The 25,266-nt window shown below is 50.6% G+C and overlaps 1 protein-coding gene across 3 annotated transcripts in view; it reads left to right on the top strand.

Moving 5' to 3' along the window:
- Nucleotides 1-25,266, top strand: part of MSI2 (musashi RNA binding protein 2) — a 379,231-nt gene that overhangs the window by 288,782 nt on the left and 65,183 nt on the right. For all 3 annotated transcript variants that reach the window (XM_065896502.1, XM_065896501.1, XM_065896503.1), the window contains exon 8: nucleotides 21,712-21,794. In XM_065896502.1, the coding sequence (XP_065752574.1) occupies nucleotides 21,712-21,794 (83 nt within the window). The remainder of the gene's footprint in view (nucleotides 1-21,711; nucleotides 21,795-25,266) is intronic.

The following is a 25,266-nucleotide window of genomic DNA, read 5'->3' as shown; positions in this document are numbered from 1 at the left end:
CCCTCCCTCGGGCCTGAGCTTGCTGGGAAGCAGTAAAGGATTCGGCATCCCTAAGGAGGAATGCCACCGGTTCGGATAAGGATTCCAAGGTTTAATCAGCAAAGCTATTTAGGTCCCAGTGACTCTAACTGTGAGAATTATTCTGAGCTTCACCCTGTTCCCGAAATGTTGGGTTCGCTAAGCATGATGGTATTTCGCACCAGCCACGTGGAAAGAGTGAGGACTTACCATACGAGCCTCCTGGATTAGAGGAATTTGCAGAGCTCCCAAGCCCAGGGTTGGCTACCAGTAGTTTGGTGGGGGCGGGGGGGGGACAGTCTAAAAGACCAATCTGTTTGCCCTTTTCCATAAGGAAATCTGTCCCGAATTAGAGTTATTCTGTGCCCACTTCTCTCGTCCATTTTGTCACCTGGAGGCACAGCTGATTCAGCCTCGGATCCTCCTGGGACACGTGCAGGTGCTGGGCCAATACTGACTGAATCCAAGGGAGGGAACGCCGTCCCTTCTGTGTAGAGAGCCCTCCTCGCCCCGGGGCTGCCACCTCTGCACATCATCATGGCGCCACGTTTGGGTGGCACCTGCTGCCCCGCCTCCCTGATTTAGAGGAGACTGGATTTAGGTTTCTGTTACAAACTCTATTTTTAACCAAGCTAATCAGAGACCTGGCTGACGTGGCGTAACTCACGGGCATTCGGTGACCTGCACGGTGGTAACAGGAGGCATTCTCACCGGGCCGTGCAAGCGTGGACGTGCCCAGCAACTCCACCCGAGGGTCCCAGGTGGATGGGGACCTGGGACAGAGCTTGGGCAGGAGCTCCACCTGCTAGGCCCCAGATGCTCGGGGCTGAGGGATAGGCCGGGGCAGCCTCCTGGGATGCCTCTGTGCTGCCATTACCCATGACCACTTATCAGCGTCTGCCCTTGTTGCTCAGCATTGCTTACTAGTTATTGTAAAAACTCTGGCTTATGTTGCGGTTCGCAGATGCATTGATCCTTATAATAACCTTGTGAAGCAATAATGGTATTATAGTAAAAGTATATAAGAATAGTACTGATAATAACCAGGAACTTCTTGTTGATCCCTAGAAATTTGTCATGCCCTGTGCAAAGTGTTCTGTGTTATCTCATTAATAAGATGGGTAGCGAGGATGTTACTGAAATTTCCGTTTTTCATGTTCGTTCACTTGACAAGTCTTTGCGGAATGCAGGTTCTAGGTACAGGGAATTTGGTAGTGAGCACAGCAGACTGAAATCTCAGGCTTCAGTGAGGACGCTGGGACTGTAGAGGTCACGTGAGTCACTCAAGATGCTACAGCTCATGAGGATGGAGCTGGAGATCAACCCCCGCCTCACTGCAGACCCTCTTGAGTATCCCAGACCACCACACTTACCAGCAAGGATAACCCCTCAGTCATTTGGCCTCCGTTGTGTGGTGGCTTATCCACGGCTGTTAGCACTAAATCTTCCATTTATCCTGGTTGCCTGTCCCGGGGCTGATGGAGAGGAAGGTCCAGGCTTCAGAGACAGATGGATGTGGACTTACATCCCAGCTCAGCCGCTCACTTACAGAGAGGCCGTGGCAACTGTGCTGAATCTCGGATCCTGCATTCATCAAGTGGGGATAATACTACCTGCCTTGAGGGCAGGCTGAAAGGATTGGAGATAATATGAAAGGGTTAAGACTTATGTGCCGAATAAATGGTGGTGGTTGTGATGATAATGACCATGACCCAATAAAAAGGAGCAGCCAGGTGGGAAAGGAACGTGGCTCATCCTAGAGCAGAGCGAGTCAGGGGTGGCTCTGCCCCTGCCGCTCTGTGCTTCCCCAGCCCCAGCGCTCACATCATCCTGGCCCAGCAGTGCTGCTAGTCGTCAGGGAGAACGAGTGGCCAAGGCATTACTTAACTCCTGGCGTCTCCCCAGGCTTTGCTGGCCTCTGCCACTGCCAGCTTCTTTCCCCATCACGATTTGGTCATGTCCCTTTACAAGCCAATGAAATAAAATAAGCGGGTCCGTTATTCCTTCTGGCTGGCAGCAAGCCAGGAGTGAAGAACCAGAAGCAAGGCTCTCATGAGCTGCAGGACAGGTTGTTGGGTGGGACTGCCCTTCCGAGGGATGGGGTTAGGGGAAGGGGTGGCTCCGGGCTGGGGCCTGGAGAGGCCAGCCACAGACAGTCCCCTGACCCCACGTGAAGCCCGCTGTTTCACGTCCTCTCCCCAGCGCTCAAGCCTCCCCAGCCATCCCCAGCCTCTCCTTGGAAGGAAAGGCTTGGTTGCATTGAGTAGGGCACAGGGTTCTAGGTGCAGCCTTGCCAGATGACAATGGGTGGAGCAGAGGTTTCTCTCTGAGCGTGCGTTCTGTCCTAGCGCCTGCCTTCTGTCTGTCTTCTACCGAGTAACCACGGAGCTTCTGGTTCATCGGTCTTCGGATGAGCAGGGCAGACAGCCCTCCCAGCCTTCCAAGAGACAGAAATGCTAGAAAGAGACAGAGGTTCACTTCCCAACCTGGGACCAAAAAAGAATCGCAGCAGGAGTAGATTCCTGTACCGGCTGCCTGCTGGCTGGTGCCCTCCCTTCCGGGCAGCTCATTCATGGGAGACAGTGAACGGGACATCCGTCCAGGGTTCTGTCTGGCTTGTGGTTTTTGCGGCACCACTTACCCCAAGATGCTGAAACATCCCGTCTGGCTGGTGGAAGCGGCAGAAGCAAACTTGGCGGGTGCTCTGGGTGAACGGGAGCTAAGCGCGTGCTCCGGTCTCACCCTCCAATCATCGCTCTGCTCTTTCCGCTGCTCCTGCCCGGAGAGACGGAAACTGGTACCTAAGCCTTTACAATTGGGCTTTTCCCAGAGAAGCAAGACGGCCAGGGCCAGGATTCTGGAGCTGACTTCCTTTCTTCTCACTGTTTTCTTATTCCTCTGCAGCTCAGTCTTGCAGCTAAGCAGACTGTGTGCTCAGGGACCAGGCTCTGAGTAGAAACTGGAAAAGGAGGGCCTGGTGGACTGAGGGTCCTTTTCGTTACATAAAACTTGGTCTGGTACTGCAGGTCTCTTGGCTTGATTCGGCCTTTGGGGAGAAAAATGTATGTGCAGAGAGAGACGGGCTGATCTACCGGAAGGCCATCCTCCCAAGCCATTCGTTCCTGTGACAGTCACTTGCTGAGCACCTCATTTGTGCTGGACACTCATCAAGGGGATGTGGGGACATGGTGGTGAGCGAGACCCACAGCAGTCGTGGAATGCACGCTCTGTAACTCCATTCACTGCACGCTAGCTGTGGGGATGACGGGGTGTGTGTTTCTCCCACCTTTGAAGGCAGAAGCTGGGTCTTGTCTGGACTAAGTGTCTTCCATATAGTAGGTGTCCAGTGAATGTTTATTGTAGGAATAAACGTCTTCTGTATTTTCTAAGACTCTAAAATGTGTATTACTTCTATAATCAGAAGATGACAATCAAAGGTTATAGTCTAACAAAAGGAAAACAAGTGAAGGATGGGCGGGGAGAGATTTGGATAATGGTTTGCAGGAAGTTTTAGTTGGCCATAAGCTTTCTTTGAGGCAGTGGGGTGATGGAGTTGCAGAGAAAGCCACGAGAGACTGCATCAAGAGAAGTCTGGTCAAATATCTAGGACGCTGCAGTATTCCCCACGTGGGATGTCGTATTCCTTTCCAGGTATCCCATGTTAGGATGGACGCTGACAAGGTAGGTTACTATCAGAGGAGGTCTGACGGGGGCTGGAAACAGTATGATGGAGAAATTTAGGAGGAACCAGAGGAGACCAGATTCAGGAGAAACAAGATGGCTATGTTAGATCTTGCAGGAGTCCTGCCTCTGGAAAGTGGGTTGGTGCTGGTACCCTGTCTATAGGTGGCCCTTTGTGAAATTACCAAGAGAAAGATGGGCCCTCAGGATGAAAAAGAACTTTAGCAATGCCTCAAGATGCCCAGCTCTTAAACAAACCATCTTTGTGAAGTGGTGAGGGGGGTGGTGTCCCTTTTCCGAGAAGTAGTCAAACAGTTAGAGGATAGAATTGATGGGGCGAGATGGGGCCAGGACCAGTGTGTTCAGTGGTTACTTGGCAAACCACAGGTGGATCCTGCTTTTTGAAATGGCCAAAACCATCTCCTTTCCAGACCCACAGAGACCAACCTGTAATATTTCAGGAGGCTTCTTCATGAAATTATGTCTTTAAGCTCTGGTGTCTGGTTCACTGACCAGCTATTTACTAGCTTGTGCTAGACAAGCAAGGGAAAAGGACAAAACAAAAAGCAAACAGAAAGCAGCACAAATCCCCTGAGATATTAGGAGGAGCCCCTGCCTGCAAAAGATGATTCAGAAATAAAGAAAAGGCCCTTCTTGGAGCCATGATGTGAGCCCAAAGGGAAAGTAGGTTTTTATTTATGAAAAAGAGTTCTAATCTATACAGCAGTCACGTGGAGGAAGATGGCCAAGTAAGTGTTTTTCCGCATCATCTGATTCCAGCCCCTTCCTCGCTGGGTACCCATTGCTTCTGTTGACAGCAGGTCACTGGGCACTCCAGAGGCACTGTTAAAGATAACATCTCTTTTCTCCCCCCCCCCCCCCCCCCCAGCAAAGCCTTGGGAAAACAGCCAAGTATTCAGCAAAGGCCTGGCTTTCCTTCCTCTCCCTCCTCCCCTTGTTGAGAAATCTCATGACCCGGGAGAATGATTGTGAAACTCCAGTCTGTCCGCAGCTGAGCTGTGGGCTGCTCTTCTCTCTCCTCCGCCACGGCCCTGGTCCCCTTGTCTGTCTGCAGGGGAAGACTAATACCTGTATAGTAAAGCTTTAAGGATCTATAGGTCTGAGTTGGTTCTCTGCTGGCGGCAGCGCAAGCCCTTTCCCGCAACGCCCGGCCTGATCTAATGGGTTTACTGTTGTCCGAGTGCTTCTGCGGAGCCCAGGAAAGCGCTTAGTTAGGAGACGCGTGAAACGGCATTGTTCGTTCCACCGCAAAGCTGGAGGATCATCTTCAAATGATCCACCCTCTGCCTCGGCCGCCCTAGGACGAGAAGGCTTTGTGGAGGGAGCCGCAGAGACGGTTCCCGCCGAGCTGGCCTTTCTGCCTGAGGGGTGCCAGGACGCCAGGGGTAGGGATCATCCCCGGCTGTGTTCATTTTGCCGGGAAGCTTGGGGCTAATTGGGAAGAGAAGGGATGCCCAGGGGATGAGAAGAGGGCATGCGAGTGGGGGAGGTCTCACCGAGGTAGAGGAGTGATAAATATTTGCTTGTAGCAAAACAAGAGTGAAAACAAGAGAGGCTCCTAATGAGAGCCTTGGGGCATCCTGTGTTCTCGGTTCTCAGGGGCCAGCAGTGTGGGTTGGTGTGATTAGCTGCCTTGCTACTTGGCACAAGCCCAATCCCTCTTTTCAATATCAAGTTTCATAAGCGTGGAACAATAACAAATCATTATAAACCCTCTGGGAATGGTGGGAGGGTGGTGGGAGAGCTTTTTCCTCTTCTCTTCGATAAATCCATCTTCTCGGCTCAGGTACGTTTTTTCCCATTGTAAAGAGAGAATGGCAAGGGACGAGGATGTCTCCGAAACTTGCTGTATTGCTAATCTGTCATCAGGCAAAAGTCTTAACACCAGGCTGGCTGCTCAGAGGCCTCATTGTGAGCTGGGGATGGAATTATGCATCGTGAATAAAAACCGCTGTCAACACGCATTGGTTTCAAAACATTAGAGCATATGGTATGTGATTATCTGTATTGTCAAGTGCAATAAAGTGAATTTGGATATAATAAAGAATGTAATATTTTAGAAATTTGGTAATAAACTAAGGAAGGGATGACAGCTGAGGTTCTTTAAGGCCCCAGACACAAATAAATGGAAGTTACTGGTCTTTGCAGCCAAGTAGCAGAATGGCCCCAACATGGTACTCTGTGCGCTGTGATTTTCACGTCGGGAGAGGCTCCACTGTTTCTCGGTTGCCTTCTCTGGAGAACAGAGGCTGTGGGTCTTGTGTTGACGATGAGAGGAGGATCCAGCCTTTGCCTTCCTACCTGGCCTGCAAGTGTGCTCGGGGCTGCTCTGGGCAGTGGAGGGCCCATCTCCCATCAGGGGCAGCGTTCTCTCCCATCAGGGGCAGCGTTGTACTGGGTGTCAGGCCAAGCCACCCTGAGGATCCTTCTCCCCTGCGGGGGGGTCACCCCTCAGCCTGTCTCCAGCCCTCTTTGCCCCCGTGTGGTCGGTGCAAAAGGGTGATACTCAAAGCCCAGGAATCCTTGCAGCTTCCCCTCTGAGCAGCTACTTTCTGGAGGCTGCATCCCACAGGGTTAAGTTATTAAATCAATACAGCAAGTCAGTAGAAGTAGAACTAGATCTCCAGAGCAGAGCACAGATGAGTCAGCGTCTGCTAGTACTAGGCACTGTGCTGAGCTTCATGTCTCAAGCATCGTCTTGTGGAAAAGGTCTACAGTCGAAAATATCACCATCCCCATTTTATGGATGAGAAAGTTGAGGCACAGAGAGACATCACACAGCTGATCGGTTGTGGAACTGGGGTTCCAGCCCACGTGGGAACCCAAAGCTCAGACTCCTTCTACTCACAGCCCACAAATAAGGAGGCTCTTTCCACTCACAACCTTTTCTACAAATAAGGGGGGGGTTCTTTGCACTTATAACCCACAAATGAGAACCCATCTCAGAAGGCCTCGCCACAGGGAACTTTAATTTACAGAGTACCTAGGACCTTGAAAGAATGTTCCAGGAAAATGCAACCAGGTGATTTCTCTCTATTCCCACTTGGGCCTGGCAGAGGCTGGTCAGCATTTATTATTTTTATTTTTATTTTTTTCCCCTTAGCTTTGATTTTTGTATCCTGGCTCCAGCGAGGTAGACTCATTTATCATCACTCTAGCAGTGTGTCTTGGCCTTACCCCTATCTTCCTCTACGAAGGGCTCCTGCCCCACCTAAAGAGCCTGTTGGCTTTCCCTGACTGCTTTCTCAGGTATCGGACCTGGGGCTTCAATCTGACTTCAGCCTTCCAGCTTCCAGGAAACCCAGGCCTTGACCCTCCAGCTTCAGGAAACCCAGGTGTGGCCTCGCCACCCTTGCCTGGCCCCTTCCTTCACCCCCGTCTGCTGTGGCTCTTCCAGTCCTGGCTTCCAGCCCTGATCTCACGTGCGGCCCAGCCAGGCAGGCTGTTTCGTTATTAAGCGTGAAGAATTGGGAGTACCACCATCGGGCCAGGCTAAAGCAATTTGGGCAGCTGGGAAAAGAGAAGACATTTAGTCCATTTCGTGCCTGGATACCTCTGTAATTCCCAGGACAGGGTGGGCAGAGGTTTGAATAAACCCCTCTGGCCTAGGGATCTTATGTCCTGGTTTCCATTGGAGATGACAGCAAGGTGAGTCCAAATTCACTTCTAATCACTTGGCTTTGGCACCTCAGGGTAGACCCCACTAGAGCCCATCCCACTGCAGTCCACATTTATTGATATCTACATTATTTTCAAGTCTCAGCTGGTGGCCCACTTGTTCCAAGCAATATTGGGTATGAAATCCTTATATGAAAACCACAGGCTTGTACAGGGATGATACCCGGAGTGGGCATTATCTCATTTAATCCTCATGCCAGCCCTTTGAGGTGGGCATCCTTATTCCCTTTCTTCAGGTGGAGACCCAGGGTCAAGGAGGTTAAGGGCTTGTCCCAAATCACGCAGCCAGTAATGCTGCACAACCAGGATTTAAACCACATCCGTGGGTTCAAGACTTGAACCTTCCCCAGTGGTCCATGGAGTCTTACTGGTCTGACTTAAATGGATGCTGCTCTTTCTCTTCCTCCCCATCCAAACCCTTCCACATCTGCCCTTTCGAGGAGGCTGCACTGAGTGGTATCAGATCTTACAATAATTTCCTTTGGGCAAAATAGACCTTGATATCCTGTCTCTTGAGTTTCTCTCAGACACGCTCGTAGAACCTGCAGAAGGGCTGAGGGTCAACCGCAAAGAACTCTTCTGCCCTTGCTGCCAATTCCCAGGGTTGCCCACCAACAGCCCCCCCTCCCGCCGAAGAGCTGCTGAAACTGCACTGAATGATCCTAGGGATCTGTGAGTGTATTAATCCTACTTTCTGTTAATTAACAGTACGATAAAACTGGCATTTCCTAAGTCATCGCTTAACACATGTTTTAGCAATTATGTACTTAGTGGTTTGGATTCAGAATGCTAATAGAATAAAATTTTAATGAAGATACGACACTATGAAAAACTTATTGACAAGAATTCAGGTATTGCTGCCATTAACGTATGGGGGAGGGGTCTCCGTCTGAAGGATGCACCCCCAAAATGCCTCCTAAAGCCTTCTGTGCTCTGAGCCAGGAGGACCCAGGAGATCCTGGAATTAGCAGGTGCTTGAGTCCCATGAATAGCCCACCTGCAGGCCCCTCCTTGGGCGTCGGAGGGGTCCACACCAGCTGGCAGGCACTGAAGATACCTATTCCCACCCTAACCTCTGGCTTTAGTAGTCTCTGTAACTAAGGGATGACTTCAGAACCAGCGTTCAGGACACACAGCCCCACCTTCTCCTTCTAGAGCAGGAGTCTTCAAAAAAAAAATTTTTTTTTAATTCTATATCTTCAAATTTTGTGCAGAAAAAAAATTAACACACAAACCCCCAATACGTTTTATTTAATTTTCAATTTATATACATGTACTACTATGCTAATATCTATATAAAACCTATATAAATAGGAATATAATAGGGTGGGATACATTTGAAATAAGCCGTATTTAGAATTTTATTTATTAATAATTGAAATAGTTTTTGGTGAGAGCAGTATGATTGAATATGCTTTTTCAAAATTCTTGACTTAATAATACTTTGTGATTCATCTCTAAAGGTTGGATTCTGAGCTTAGCTTGTTATTTTGATACTTGGTTTTAATGCCTGTCATAACTGAAAAATACACTTCGAGATACACAGATCTCAGTGGAAGAATCACATTTGCTGTGCTGACTGAATCATGAGACTAATTTTTCAATCCCATCCTCCAATTATGCAAAGGATTTTGTTGCAATTCGGCTTGTAAATTTCCATCTTCCCTGATGTCAATCAGTTTTGCATGCAAATTAATCAAGTGTTGCATTTTTATATTTTTAACAAGTGGGTTCAGAATCCACTGAAATGTTCATTTAAAAAAAAACGTCTTACAGTTCTGTTCCCAAGTTTTAAAAGTATGCGGATACAAGAGCTTTTGTACATAACCCAGTCGTAGCATTTTTAGCAATGAAATCACAGAACAACAAAAATCTTTTCCAAACATTTGTCTTCCAAGTGCTTTCTCTCAAGCACAAGTTTCTGTTGAAAAGCGGGTTCTTTCTCCCTCACGCAGCTGCTGCTCTCCTGTTTGATCAGAACACATTTTGGGGTGTGAAGTGGCTGGTGAGGAGTCTTGCCAAGCGGCAGAGCAGGGTCAGCTCGCTGTTTTCTCGTAGTGGCAAGGTTTATATCGTTAGCGTTATCTCCAATCTGGTTTTCTTTGCCCATTTTGCAAGGGTTCCTTTACTTAAAGCCAGATCACATAATCTATACATCCATTTATACATCCTGGTCACACCTTAGCAGCGCTGGGTACTGGGCTACACTTGCAGCAGGTAACTAAATGAGGTGCCACTCTGACCTCACCCCCATTGTAGCGTTTCCTTTTTCTCTCCAGGGGTCTATAAAATACCATCCGAGACAATGTCTCTCTGACGTCCGGATGTATGAGGGCACTAGGTCCATTCACTCCGTATATTAAATATGAGTGAAGCTGAAATTAGTTTTAGATGAAAAATAAAAATTAAGCATTATGCTTTTTTCCTCTTCCCAGTGTTTCTTAAACCCAGCTGTACGTCTGAATCACCTCCAGATGTTAAGAACAGTTCCTTTACAGCCAGAAAAAGAAAAGAGGCCAGCCCCCAGCCTGCGGTGGGGACGCGTGTCTGTCTTGTGCAGAGGCACCTCCGTGGGCAGCCACCTACCCCCAAACTCCGGGCAGGCTTACGGGCAGCCCGGCCGGCTGGAGTCCTGGCGATGTGGGCAGAAATGACCCCTCTGCAGGGGGCACGGAGCTGGTGGCGGGCCCAGCGGGCGTCCAGCCAGGGCTCTGTCGGTTGGGACTATTCTGAAAACATACCTCATCATAAAAGTCATATCATTTGTGGTGGCGCTGAGAACCTGCTTCCAAGTCGTGGTTTTTTGATGGAGTTTTGGAACTTTCTCTGAGGCCAGTAACTGTTCCTTGAGAACTTGTTAGAGGGAAGCGGTGGCATCTTGAGATGACTGGGCTTCTCCGAGGGGTCCTCTCTCCATCCTGGCGTGAACGGGGTGCAGGGCTAACTCTGCTCCTTCCTTGCAGCACAGGTTTTTTTGTCCCTGTCGGCGTCCCCTTCCCCCTTTGTTTCTGTCTCCTTCATGTCCCCTCCTCGCGGATACCAAGGCACACCCTCCAGAACAGCCCTGCACAGGCTCCTGACCCTGAAGTGAACACAGAGGCTCTGGGGGCGCATCAGGGTTCAGGGGGAAGGCCATACTCAGCCAGCACAGGGCCTACCTCTCAAAACTCAGTCCTTTTTTATTTTTTTTTAAACCTAAAGTGATGCAGGGTACTTTTTTTTTTTTTTTTTTTTTTCGATACGCGGGCCTCTCACTGCTGTGGCCTCTCCCGTTGCGGAGCACAGGCTCCGGATGCGCAGGCTCAGCGGCCATGGCTCACGGGCCCAGCCGCTCTGCGGCATGTGGGATCTTCCCTGACCGGGGCACGAACACGTGTCCCCTGCATTGGCAGGCGGACTCTCAACCACTGCGCCACCAGGGAAGCTCTCTCTCCCTGTCTTGAATCCTGTTCCCACAGTGATGGCAAAGCACCACGAACATCTCTTTGACACACATGTCAATGTCAAATGAATTTCAATAAGTGAGGTTCACGGCAAAGGGTAAAGGTGACTGTGGAGATAGAGGTTGGGTTAGGGGAGAAGCCGTAGAAAGTCTCTTGACTGTGGGAGAGGGTAGCTCACCGCTCACAGGTGTTTTCAAGGAAGCCTCCAGGCTGGTGAGGTAGATTTTTTAAATTTCTGTCTCACAGAGGGTAGGATACTGAGGGTCAGAGTGGGACAGCCAGTCATTGCTGGAGCTAGGATATGAACCCAGATCCACCTGGCTCCAAAGTCTAAGCCTGTTTCTACCCCACCTCAGCAGAGGCATCTGGGTGGATTGAAACCCCACCCTAAGCTTCCAGGAGGCTCACTGTGTGGGTGGGGCTCGAGGGCGAGTGTCAGAAAAGCGGAGAGATTTAAAACCCACTCTTTGGGGGAGAGCCTGGGGGTCCTAACCCAGATGTCCACCTCAGTGGGTAAGAGTCTTCTAGCCGGTGCCCCATCTCCCCCGAGCTCAGAAAGCCCAGGGCTTAGAAGCCTTGAAGGACGCGCTTCTGCCGGTGGAGCCCGCCAAAGTCCCCCCAGGCCCTGTGTTTCCAGAGCAGCCCTTGCTCCAGCTGCACCCGACCTCGGCCTCCTTCAGCCCCCTCCGCCCCCGCGCTGCCGTCCTGGCACCTTCTGCCGGGGTCCTGATCCGAGCCAGTCGTCTAGCGATTTAATTTGGTGAATTTACCACTGCGTCCCAGAGTTTATATTGGCACTTAACAGCAGTAATATGTGTCTCTCTCGCCAAGAACTGACTATTTTCCCTACCAAGATGGAACACCACGGACAAAAAATAGGTCTGTGAACTAATCTGCTGCCCTGACAAGTGTCATTCACAGAATCACTGCTACGGAGCGCTAGGAATGAAATGAGATTGGGGTTGCCTGGCCTGGATCACAGGTGCTTTTTCCCCCTCGGTTAACAAGAGACTGGGATGAGGCACCCTTTCGCTGTAGCCACAGGCACTTTCAAATCACGCTATCAGTATTCATGGCAGATTTTTCTCTTAGAAAAATGGTTTCGGGGTGGTTGGCAGCATCACTCTCTCTCCCTCCACCCCACCTGCCCCTGAATCTCTTTCTCTCCTACCCTCCCTTCTTCCTTCCCTTCTTCTCCCTCTCTTTTCCTTTTAACCTCCCTCTCTTCCTTCCTGGGTGGTTTTTTTCAGACACGCCCTCCCCCTCATTGTAAAGCTCTCTATACACTCATATAATTTCACAGACTCAGGGAGGTGCCCCTCATCAGTAAAAAAAAAAAACAAAAAAAAAACATCTCCCACCACCTGAATGCCTGTTTGGAATTCTAAAGTAGAGCTTAATTGCTTTCACATAAGGATTTGATCTGAGTAAACCACCGTGACCTCTGGGAGTAGAAGCAAGACCAGTCCTTTACACTTTAGTATGAACTGGCTTCCAGTCCTTTCCCGAGTCTGGGGGGGAGAAGCTTCATCTTTGCCCCGATCTCCCCCTGCCTTGGATGAGGACTGCCCCTGGGGCTGCTAGGTCCCGTTCTCCATGAAAGAGATATCAGAGCCTTTCTAGAACAGCTTCAGTCTCCCCCTTCATACGAAAGGGGGGCCTGAAGATTCTCTTTCCAGTGGAAAGTTCTGGATTCTTTTCTACCAAATGGTCTTCACTCGGCTCATCCTGAATTGGGAAACATAAAGCAGAGTCAGACTTGGGTGGGCATCAGAATCACCAGAGAACCAGTTAAAATGCAGATTCCTGGGCCACACCCACAGCACCCCCATTAGGGGGCAGACAGAGCTTGGGGATTTGCATTTTTAACAAGCCCCTCACCCATCAGAAGACTCTGCCGAAGGACCTCACCGAGAAGCGCTGGTTTAGGAGCCCACTTCACTTTTACCCCCAACTTGGTTTATGGTCTGTGGGCCTCCATAAATAATCCTTACGGTGCTCACGGTGGTCGTGTGAAAAACTTACTTGTAACTGAAGCCTTAATGAAACACTTGCTGGTTCACAGTTGGCATCTGACCTTTAGAAGGTTGATGCTCACGTTTCAAGGTCAGGTGTTGGTTAGAGCATCCTCGGGCTGAAAGGGAAAAGAAAAGTACCTTTCCAGTTGAGAAACTGGCTCCCTCTGGCCAATGCCGCCAACCTAGCTTAGTATTAATTTAGGGAATTCAGTCTCGAGCAGTTCCTCAGCACTAGATCGGAGTCTGAGAGTGTCACTGCTGTCCTCCGGGCCCCCAACACCTGAGATCCCGCCCTGCCCCGCCTCCACGCTCCCGCCCCCGAAGGTGGCTGAAGAGGCGCGGGTCCAAGCTGGCTCTCCGAGTCCCTTCCCCTCCTGATGAAGCGGTGTGTGGGGACAGAGAGACCCGTGTCGATTCACACCAATCCAGTCTCTGCCTGCACGCCAGCCACTTATAATTCCCCACAGCCACAGCCAGCTCTGCAAGGCAGAAAGAAATATGATCAGGCAAGTTGAGAAAATAAATTAAACCGAGTGTCAACTTTTCTTGTTTCTCTCCTCATTATTAAGAGATGGAATGGGGCTCGTTTATCAAGCAGGGGGAGAAATTAATTGACACGGCCTTAATATCATGATGTCTGGCGTGTCTGGTCACATTCCTTCATTTTTCGGAAAGGCATTTTATTATCGTTTACAGCAACCAGCTGCCAAACTGCTGGTGTAAACGAGGAAGCAGGTGCATGAGTGATGCCACAGTGGAAGGGCTGCAGTGGCACCCTGAAGGGCACGTGGCAGGGAGGAAAGGCCAGGTCAGAAAGGACCCCCCCCAAAGAGGCAGCTTGCTGGCTCCAGGTCAGGGAGGAAGAAGGGTATGGGGCAGAGAGAGGACTGTGCTGAGAAGGGATGTCTGCAGACCATCCAATCCATCACCGGCTCGTTTGCCAGCCACGAGGGAGGGTGGTAGCAAGCGTCTGCCTCTGATGGCCTCCTGGCCCACACACCTTTGTTCCCACCAGCCCTGAGTCTGAGTCCTGTGTCCATCGCGGGTCAGTGTGCCTGCCCCTGTTCTTTGCTCTTTATAAGGCCAGGGACGTGAGTGCTTCTCTGTTTATCCCTCCAGGGCGGCTGACCCATTAGAGAGCCAGTTTGCTGCAAGAGGTGTCTACTAGCATCTTGTTTGATGACCCACCCCGTTTTCTGGCAGCTCCATGGTTGGGGTCTGGAAACGTTCAGAGGAGTCCCTACCCTGTGCCCATCCTTGGCTAGACTAGCTTAGGTGATGCTCTAGTTGTTTTTCTTTATAAAATTCATCTTTGTGGTGTCACTGTGAAAACCCTCGGCGTCCCCCGAGTTGCCTTTATGCAGAAGGGCTCAGCGACACACGCCCAGGAGTGAACACTCAGCTGGACCGGACAGCACGTCTCTCCCCCACTCTCCTGGCCCTCCTGCTGGGTCATCAGGCTGAGGGGCTGTCCCCCGGTTTGTAGAGGGTGTCTCAGAGCAAGGTGATGGGGTGGGGTTCCAGAGCCAGGTTGTGGGACACGTTTAGAATCCAGCAGATACTGGATTTAGAGTAACCCACCTTTACATGAAGAAAGGGGGCTGGGGTGGAACGAACATAGGCTCCCCCCCTCCCCTGCTGCCCGGGCCTCAGTTCTTCAGTTTGTAAAGTGGGAACAAACATCCTACTTGGCGAGGGTCGGGTGTAAAGACTGAGTTAAAGAAGGCTGGTCAATACATGCGGTAAGCTTTCTCCTTTTATAATTATTATTAGAATGTGGGCTGATAATAAATAACCACCTTTAGGATACCAGACAGTAGATATGACTGAAGGAATCCCATCCCTGGCTTGGTGGGAAATGACATGCTTATCTGATCAAAATCCACATTAGCGTTTGGGTGTAAGAACAGGCACAGCCAGGACTGGTCACGCCTCCTGCCCAGTACCTGACATCTGAAGATGCTCAGGAAAGTAATGGCAGCTCAGACTGGACTTGACTGATGTCCAGGTAACACGCAGTGAGTATCCCAAAATGGGGATCCGTCATTAGAAACATGTCCTTTCTTTTGGAAAGGCAGCTCGTTTTTTTTTTGGAACAGATCCGTCTTCTGAGTTACGCGTTTTTAAGGACAAACCCAGGGATATGTGAAGCCATCCCATCCCGCCATGTAGGGGGGCCCTCAGACCCCATCCAGGGCTCCAGGAAAACCCTTCCAAGGAGATGAAACCGATTTGCCAAACCTGCTGTAGCCCATGGAAGTGGCCCTGACATGTTCTGAGTTGGGGATGGAGGCCAGCCCAAGATGAAGTGTCACTAACGGACACACAGCTACCGGGGGTTGACTCCGTGCTGAAACCCACAGACCACCACGCTCGTGGCCCAGGTCTCACCTTCCCAGGACTGTGGGGCCTCCAATCCATCTTTGAACACTTACTGATCCAGGGAAGGCCCTGATTGATGACCTTCTCCAGAAAAGCAGGGTGGGGTGGTGAAAGGAGCCGAGTATGACTCCTGGTTCAACTCCTGCTCCGGATTAGTGTCCACACGCCTGCATGGACGAGTGCTGTTGAGCGAAATGACGACACAGGAGCCTGCCCTGCCTCTCTCAGGGTTGCCTTGGGGACCAGGGAGGATGATGTAGGGGAAGCATTTTGAAACCAGAAAGTGCTCCCCACGCCCAGACCCAAGGGATTCATATTTACTCTGGAAGCGGCCCAGGGATGCTGCCGCTTCCCCCAACACTGGGTTATTAGCAAGAGAGGGAGGTTTCCTGGGTTATAAATACCCTTGCGTACACATACCTTAAATTCCTCATGGGATACTCAGAATAAATCTGACAGTCTGGGTTTTTTTCTCTCTCATTTTTTTCCCCACTAACCAAGTGTGTTAACTCCTGACTTGTATTGATTTTCACTGAAGATGCGTTAGGCACTGTGTGATTGCCTGTTAGTGTTCGTTGACCTATATGATAAGAGACGAAAATTATATTTGAGGCTGGGGTGGGGGCCGTTCCCATCTTTCCCTCCCTGACCTAAAAAAGAATTCTCTGTAAGTTAACTGCTGGGTGTTTCTTAGTGATTGCCTTTGGAGCGGGTCATTTTAAGTTTGAGGTATCTTGTTTTCAGACTTCTCTTGCTCTGTGTGTGTGGTTTTTCATAACTTTGAATTGTTCATAGATGAATATTCAGTTTAGTTTATTTGAATAAAAGAGGGGGAAAAGGTTTGTTAAATGCTTGTCTCTTACGTTACTTGTTAGTTTCCAATAATAGCTTCATTCAGGGGAAAGCTGTCGAATTTCATTTTGAAATGCTGGCTGGCAACCGCTACCCTATTTATATCCGTTTTGAAATCCCTTTTTGTTTGGGGTTAACCTTCCCACCACCTTCTTCGTCCCAGTTTTGTTGACTCCTGGGGCCCCTTAGAAGCTCAGTTGCAGTTCAGGTGGGGACTTCGTGAGAGGCCAGACAGGTGACATTTTGCTGATGACGAGTTGAGAGGGTTTCTAGCCTGTTGTCCCCCAAGTTTTGGCCCTTTGACACTCCCCCTCCCCCCCACCCCCGTTTACAGCCCCTAGGGCTCCTCTTCCGTACTGGATGGCGGCTCGTGACTTTAAATGCCTAGGGAGGTGTTTTCTGGCTCTGGGGTGGCACCTCCTTAGGACCAAGGGAGATGAGACACTGGGCAGGGGTGTTCACAGGGGCACCCCAAAGGGCCCTCGTGGAGCTGGAGGCCCCGTAGACACTGTGCATCAAAGTCCTTGCCTTGGTGGGGACAAGAGCAGGACCCCACCCCACCCCCATGCACCACACCCGGTCCTGCCTGCGTCTGTGAGGCCCAGAGAGGTGAAGGGGCGCTCCTAAGGCTCGCAGCTCATTACCTGGTCCTCGCTTTTGAGCGAGGATAACTGCGTGTTTCTTCCACCTGGCTGCTATGCTGCTTCTTGATGGGCTTTCGTGAGGCTCCATTTCTGATTCTCTGCGAGGCTCTTTTGGAAAAAAATGAGAGGGAAATAAATCAGTCCTTCCCGCTCCTTCTCAGGAATACTCGATCTCCCTGAGCCTCATGTAGGATCTGTACATTCGGCAGATTGTTCAAAAGACTGATGCCTTGAAAACATTATGCGTGGTGAAATAAGCCAGACACAAAAAGACAGACTGTATGATTCCAAGTACACAAAGTACCTAGAACAGGCGACTTTATAGAGACGGAAGGTAGAATAGTTACTGGGGGCTGAGAGAGGGAGGAAGGGAGAGTTATCGCTTACAGGGTACAGAGTTCGAGTCTGGGATGGTGAAAGGTTCTGGAGCTGGATAGTGGCGATGGTTGCACAGCATCATGAATGTACTTCATACCGCTGACCTGTACACTTAAGAATGGTTAAAGTGGTAAGTTTTATGTTACGTATATTTTACCCAATAAAAAATTAATTTCAAAAATGAAAAAGACTTTGATGCCGAAAAAGGATTTTTCCCGCCCTCTACCGCATCCCTCCCAGATTTCTGACTTCCTTGTTCTGCCCTTCACTCCTCAGTTTAATTGTTTTTTTTTGGGGCGGGGGTGTTCGCCACTGAGTTGCTAATTCATTGTAAATGACAATTCATCCGACTATACGTTCGGGAATAACGTTTATTGATAGTTAAGTGTTTCATTGCTTCTTTGCTTTCTCCAAAGGGAATGAACAAATGTTTTAGACACAATCAAGTTTGTTTTCTCTCTTTGGACTCAACAGACAGGGCTGTTGAAACGATATAGATCTTTAAAATACTGCAAATGAGTCTTGACATCGCTGAACTGTGATGCATCCATGGTACGTAGGCTTCAAATCCAGGCTCTCTCCTTTGATCAGAAAAATCATTTTTGTGATACTGGAATTTTGAGTTCTGTGGGATTAGGGAAGGGACCAGCAGGGAGTCGGGATCTGAAGTGACCGCCGCGAGTCCTGCCCCCTCCCTTCCCAGCGCGACAGTCTGCATTTTAATTCCTGTCTGCCGGCTCTGCCACATCTCTTCCCATCTCTGAGCAGTGGCAGGGAATGGGAAATTGGGGCAACAGTGAGTCCTGAGTGGTGTTGGGCCTGGAGTTCAGATAGTTATTGCACGGTGGACCAGGGAGGAGTGGGCTACAGCAGGAAAGCAGCTTCCTTGGCGGGGGAACTCAACCCGTGGCCTCCAGGTAACTGGACTTACCTGGGTGCTATTGCAGGTCAAGTACGTGCTCAGCAGCGAGGTGACGTTCAACCACCGTCCTCCGGCTCCTGGAGGGGTGCCCTTGACTGGAACTGACTCATGCTCTTTCCTGGTGGCACGGATGGGTCTGCCTCATTCGTCCACACTCTTCCTGCCTTCCATCCAAAGCGCGTTTTTGGTCTGGCTGGAGCGATCTGGTGGGACCTGCCCACCTGTGTGGAGGCTGCCGTAACCTGCAACCTTGCTGTCTTAGTTTGCAGTGGCTGCCATAACAGATTACCACCAACTGAGTGGCTTAATGCAACAGAAATTTATTCTCTCACAGTTCTGGAGACCAGAAGTCTGAAATCAAGCTGTCAGCAGGGCCAGGCTACCTCTGCAGGTTCTAGGGGACAGCCGTTCCTCTTCCAGCTCCTGGGGGCTCCCGGCATTCCTTGGCTTGTGGCTGCATCGCTCCAACCTCTGCCTCTGTCTTCACGTGGATGTCTTCCCTCTATGTCTCACTTCTACCTCTCCTCTCTCTTTTAAGAACACCTGCCATTGGGTGGCAGGCCCACCCTAAATCCACAATGATCTCTTCTTGAGATTCTGAACTTAACTACGTTTGCAAAAACCTTTTTCCCCGATAACGTCACATTCATAGGTTCTAGGGGTTAGGACGTGGACATACCTTTTGGGGGCCACTGTTCAGCCCATTGCATTCACCCTAATTAGCAGTGGGGTTCTCTCCCTACCTAAGAACTGGCCCATCCTGGCTCGTTTAGGGGTTTGCATGTTGCCTCAGTCTGAGTTCAGGCCAGAGGGGCAACTTCAGACACAAAGGAGACCCAGATTTACCCAGAGGCTAGATGTGAGGGTGGAGAGGGAGGGGTGAGGTCTGCACAGGAGAGATGATCCTCTTGAGGGGGAACCTCTGACCGCTGCCTCTTAGAGAGAGAATTGCTTGAGAAGAGGGATGTTGCCTTGTTGATCTCGGGGTCCTCCACGATGCCTGGCACAGGTGGGAGCCGGTTTATGCCCAGAGAAGGGCTGAATCAGTCTTGAGGGGGAGGCAGTAACACCAATTAGCAAGATGCTCAGGCTCTAGAGAAGCAGAAATGACTCGTTCTGTCATTCTCAGCCACCAGCTGCTGTGTGTTAGGGGCTCTGTGCCTCCTGGGGACCCAGAGAGAATGAGGCCCCAGCCCAGCCGTTGTCCTTGGAGCCAGTGCTAGCAGATTCCTGCATCCTGTGCTCTGCCACCTCACCTTCCCTTTTGAGGGAGGACCTTTTGAAGGCATTGCATCTCAATCCCTCCTACTAGGATCTGGGCTCTAGAAGGGTGGCCAGAAAGGGGATTAACCAAAACAATGCCAGTCCTCTTCCGTGTGCTGCAAGGGTTCCAGCCTGGGTGAGAGTTTCACCGATGGTTTTCAGGCCCCTTTGAAGGGGGGCTTCGGGAGCCAACACAGCAAAGCCCAAAGAGAAATCATTCGGAGACTTGCCTCTGGGTGTGGTCTCGTCCCATTCTGCATGTAACACACGGGACCAAGGGCCAAAGAGAAGGTCGGCGTTGTAGCGCTCTCTGCAGGGACCCGGTTTAGAGGGTGTGTACAAACCTAGTGAGAGGTTTCCTGTTGGGCCTCATTTTAAACAGAATATCATTGTGTCCAAAGACCCAGCTTGTCCAGGACCAAACTGGGAGAAACTTGCCAACTTTGACCCTGTGCAGCGAACGCTTGCGTGTGCCCCTCACGACGGGTCTGACCTCCAGCCTTACGTGTCTGTAGTGGGCTGGGCATGGGCTGTGTAGGCGGGGAATACCAGCCTGGTATTTGGTGTGTGGTAATAAATTACATATCATCGTAAGGATCGTGATTGCCGATTCTGTGGTCATCCTAGCCCTCTGTTTTACTGGAAATTGTTTGAGAGCAGGGAGTGGCCTTTTCCATTCCTTTCCCGAGGAATCTTCTAGATCCTGCAGGAGCTGTCATATAGGTTTGCGGTGCCCTCAGCTCCCTATTCCCTGCTGTTCCTTAGAAGGTGGGGGTGGTAGAATTGGAGGTTGGAGAAAAGAGGGTCTTGAGAGATTCTCTCCCCACCTGGGATTTCTGGGGCCCAGAATAGACACAAAAGCTTAAAAAGGGAGCATCTGTATTTGTATTCATTGACAGGAAGCACTAATTATCGTATACAAAAAGAGCCGTTCTGATTTTTGTGTTCCTGGTTGGTGTGCCCAGACTTGCGTTCGGTCAGGCTCATATCTTTGCGGAAGATAGTATCTTGGTCAGCGGAGCTGCTATTACAAAGTGCCATAGACTGGGAGGCTTACAAACAACAAATTTATTTCTCACAGTTCTGGAGGCTTGAAGTCCAAGATCAGGGTGCCAGCATGGTCAGGTTTTTGGTGAAGGCCCTCTTCCTGGTTTACAAACAGCTGTCTTACTGTATCCTCCTATGGCAGAGGGCGGAGAAAGCAGGCTCTCTCATGTCTTGTATAAGGGCACTAATCCCACTCATGAGGCCTCCACCCTCGTGACCTAAATGTCCCCCCAAAGGCCCACCTCCAAACACCATCACGTTAGCATAGGATTTCAATGTGTGAATTTGAGGGAACACAAACATTCAGTCCATAGCAGAGATTTGGGTTGTGACCTGAGGGGGGACCCAGAGTCCAGTCTCAAACCTTGAGGCTCAGGGGGGAAGGGGCTTCCCAGGATGACACATAAGTTCGATGCAAAGTCAGAACTGGAGCCCAGGTCAGAACTGGAGCCCAGGTCTGCTGCCTCCCCCTCAGGGTGTCTGTGCTCCTGCATGTGTTCACTGCAGCTGCGTTTCATCCTGTTTCATCCGAGGCAGGGTGCCACCCTGTGAGTGGGTCTGTGTGTCAAAGCGGTGCTTACCGAGTGGGGTCACAGATGGGGCAGCGTGCTGGAACCCAGTCGGGGGCGGGAGGAGAAGAAAGCGAGGGGCAGGAGGGTAGCGAGAGGCACTCAGGATGCTGAGCAGCGGGCGCCTGCCAAAATTCTTCAGTGCAGCTTGCCTAGCAAAGCCTGTCTCCAGCCGAGTAAATACTGTGCATAGCTGACAGGCTGACAGCAGGCATCAAACAGTCTTAAACTGCCCCAAATCCGCAGCGCTTTTGAAGCAGCAGTAGAAAAAGGATGCCTACGCAGAACAGAGGCCTGAAACTTTTAATAGTTTCTTCCAGGCCTCAGGATGTCCTGATGAGGTATTAGAGGAAGTAATTCAGGAAGAAAAGGACAAATAACCGCCTCCGTCTGGAGGCCGACCCAAGGGCTGGCCATTCAATCACGGAAGGGGCAAGTGTGGCCCCGCGGTGATCCGCCATGGTCGTCCCCCACCCGCCTGCCTCCTGCCATGAGCCGCAGGCTCTGACCCTTGTAAATAACAGACAAGTAAATTTCTTGTTTGCTTCCGGGCAAATGTAAACCACATGTGCCGGCCGCCTGGGGGACGAAATCATTAACTTTTCCTCACTGTTGGAAGGGTGCTCTGTACAAATTAGAAATCGTTTCCTCAAGCTGGAGGCCCTTCCCAGGGATCCATCTGCCCTCATCCCAGGAGCCTGTCACCACCACAGGACATCAAAGAAAGACGTGCGGGCCAAAGGGAACTGAACTCACCTCTCCTCTCTGTCTTTTTCCCCCTCATTTTTCCTTTAGGGTTTGGCTTTGTCACTTTTGAGAATGAAGACGTTGTGGAGAAAGTCTGTGAGATTCATTTCCATGAAATCAATAATAAAATGGTAAGTTGGTAGGGGTTGCGCTGAAATGTGATGCCTCCCTTCCCCCATATACACCTTTTGTCCTGCAGACTGCTGCAGCTTGGCCAAGCTAGAAGGTGGGCAGGGTGGGCCTAGGGACCAGACTAACGGTTCAGCTCTGTGAATGGCAGGAGTTGACAAGCTTTTTCTGTAAAGGGCCAAATAGGATATATTTTCAGCTTTGCCGGCCATACAACTGACTGTCCAGCTACAAAACATGCACACACAATATATACATGAATAAGCAGGGCTGTGTTTCAATAAAGCTTTGTTTAGGGACACTGAAACTGAAATCTCATGCAATTTTCACATGTCACAAATTTTTATCGATTGATTGCCATTTAAAAATGTAAAAAATCATTCCTAACTCTTGGGCTCTGCAAAAGGGGGAGCGGGGGGCAGTTGACCTGCAGGTTGTAATTTGCTGACACCTGGCTTAGGGTATGCATTTGCTGTTTAGATTGGTTTTTGAGGGGGTCTATCTTATATATGAAGTTTTATCTTCATGTATAAGAGTCTCTCTCTCTTTGGGCCCTGCTGGGTAGTTAACGTTCTTCCCTTCCGATCAGCTAGATGGTTTTACCCTCATGATTAGCCGCTTTGGCCTCCTTTTGGCCCTTTAAAGTCCTTTTCCCGGCAGGGCACCCTCAACAGGGAGGGGGTTGGATCATTGAAGTTTGGTGGTGGGGGGTGGGCAGCAGGCCTACCAGAGGAATGGCCACCAGAGGGCGCCATACCATGTGCAGGCCGACTTGAGGTCTCAAACTCCCTTCTTCAAATTTAGTAGGTGGGTGAGAAACCCCTTCCCTTGTTGGTTCCAGAAAAAAATGGGAGCTCAGCAGGTGTTTCTGGAGCCATAAGCAGATCCTTGAGAGCCAAAACATTTTGGTTGGCCAGCAGCACCTCCAGCCCCAAGAGAAGAGGGAGGGCAAATTTGTGTTCACTTGCAGCTGTAACTTTGATATTTTCTTCCTTTAGTCAAAACATTCCTTTGCTTCTGAAACATGCATTCAGATACACGTTGTATATTGGTCTGATATGTGTTCACTGACTTTAAATTAAATAATAGAGCTTTTAGCATGGATACGAACAAAGCAATCTGCTTAGTATGTGGTGCTACAGGCCTGATTCGACATTTGACTTGCTGATTTTTTCCCAGGGCACTACAGTGATAATGTTTGTATTGTTCCTAGCCATTATCTTCGTCTGAAACGAAAATACTATTTCTTTGCGTTCTGTGGTATGGAGGCGTCAGCTCAGGCATTGAAATGGTACAGGGGAGATGAGTGTGTAGGAATAACCCAGGTCTAGAGAGACAGGAGGCTTAAAGGGAAACCTGCTTCTAGTGCCCGGAGACCTTGTCTCTCCTAGCCAGGCCAGTATTGACAGACTCCACTTGAGGGCTGCCGGGGCAGCCCAGGGCGCTGGCAGCCTCCATGCCTGTCCTGGCAGGACTTAACGTCGTGGTTCATCGGGAAAGCCCGGTGTAGACTGGCGAGAGGCCTCGCTGTGCTGCCACAGATGCATATGTGCGGCCCTTCACCGTTGACCGGCTTGGCAACTAGCCTGAGACACAAAGTGGGAAAGGGCTTTCTTCTCCCCACTGTTCCCGTGGGGAAACAGAGGCCCAGGGGATATGCCCCAGGGCCACCCAGATAGTGAAGGAGCACAGGCCTTGAGGTACTGGCTGCCGGGTGAACTGTACAGACGATTGTTTGAGCTTGGAAGTGGGGAGGCGAATCCCCAGATGACGTGGGGGACAATCAGAAGGTAAGAGTTCCAGCCCCAGAAAGGTAACCGGTGGGCTGGCCTGAAGCCAGAGAGGTTTGCAGCCATTGTCCCCGATCTTTCACACTTGTCACCTTCTTTTCCACTCAGGTGGAGGCCGACTATGGCAGGTGCAGGTAGTTGTGTGCAAAGTGTGAGGTTTCTCTTTTCTTTCGAATCTGGGGCTGGTAGTTGTTCTTTAAGAGAAGAAGCCGAAATGGAAGTAGGCAAGAGGAATGGGTTGGGGGTGCAGTGGTCGGGAACACAGAAGCCCATGGAGGCGTCACTGCAGGTGCCTAGCCCACCCCCACCAGGTACAGGCCCTAAAGGGGAACTTAGAGGTACTGGGAGAGAGAAGCAGCGGGTCACTGCTGGTCACGGGGCCTGTGATGACCACCTCGTGGGGTGGCTGGGGCCTGGAGGAGATACCACAGGCAAAAGCGCAGGGTCAGGCTTGATATACGTTAGCTCTTGCCATGGTCCACATCGCCATCGATGAAAGGACTTCTCCGGCAAGCTCTCCTCCTCCGAAGGGTGGAATGTGAAGCGCATGGGTTGGGAAGCCCGAACCCTGAATTGCTTTGGATTCTGTGATACTGGTTTCTACTTCTGAGGCCCAAAGAAAAGGAAATGAATTTAAACTGTGCTATGGACAGAATTCAAATGAGAGATCGGAAAGACTGAGAACTCAGAGACTGCCAAGCAGAAACAGGGGCGGTTGTGAGAACGCATGTAGGAGTGTTGTGTAAACTGGACTGTGGTTCGAAACTGTAAAGACAGCTCTCCCGGAAGCCCCACAGTCTCTCTGTGAATTGGGCAGGAACAGAGAGCTTCGGGGACCCCCCCCCCACTCCGTTCCCACAGAGTCCTTGGAGCTACCATTTTCTCATATTCACAGAGAGGAGAGGTCTCACTGATGACGAGAGTCACAAAGATAGGACTTGAATCCAGCTCTTCTGGTTCTTAACCCAGTCCTCGTGTCCCTGGCACTCAGTAGGCCCTGTATAAATAATTGTGTGACGAATAAAGGATTGGGGGAGGGACCACGTGACAGTGAGGCACGTTATCCTTCCCAAAGCCATTGCCCATCTAATTTGGTTGGTGAATCTCCTGGACGTTTGTTAAAATGAGGGCCCTTCCCTGACGTCCAGGACAGCCAGCAGCAGGCACGAATGCTTCTGGCTGCGGAGGAGCGGGGAAGCCGGGACCGCAGGAACTGACACACCCCCACTGCCAGCGTAGAGGCCTGGCCTTAAGGAGGCCGCCTCCGTGGCGGTGGTGGCAGGGGGATGGGCAGAGAGCCCCACCTGGTGCTCCCACACGAGATCCTATGAATAGCCAGTATTTCTGAGAGCTAACTCCGTGCTTTGCTGAGTGTTTGCCTTATGTACGTCATTTGACTATCGCCCACATCTGATGTAGGTACTAATTATCATCCCCATTTAACTGATCAGCAAGGTGAGGCAGAGACAGGACTTAAGCAGCTTGCTCAGAGCCACACGGCCAGCGAGTGGCAGCAGCGGCTTTCAAGCCCAGAAAGCTAAGGTCCAGAGCTCACGTTGGTACCCAGCAGGCTGTTCCCCGTTCTCCAGGCTGAAAGAGACCTGAAGGGTCATCTCACTGGGCTACAGCCTTCCAAGGCCACTGACCACCCCTCCCAGGCAGCCGTGCCGTGGCTTGGGTGGTT

Source organism: Phocoena phocoena, chromosome 19 (genome assembly GCF_963924675.1).
Source record: "Phocoena phocoena chromosome 19, mPhoPho1.1, whole genome shotgun sequence".
Lineage (NCBI taxonomy): Eukaryota > Metazoa > Chordata > Mammalia > Artiodactyla > Phocoenidae > Phocoena > Phocoena phocoena.
This window is presented reverse-complemented; position numbering and strand designations above follow the sequence as displayed.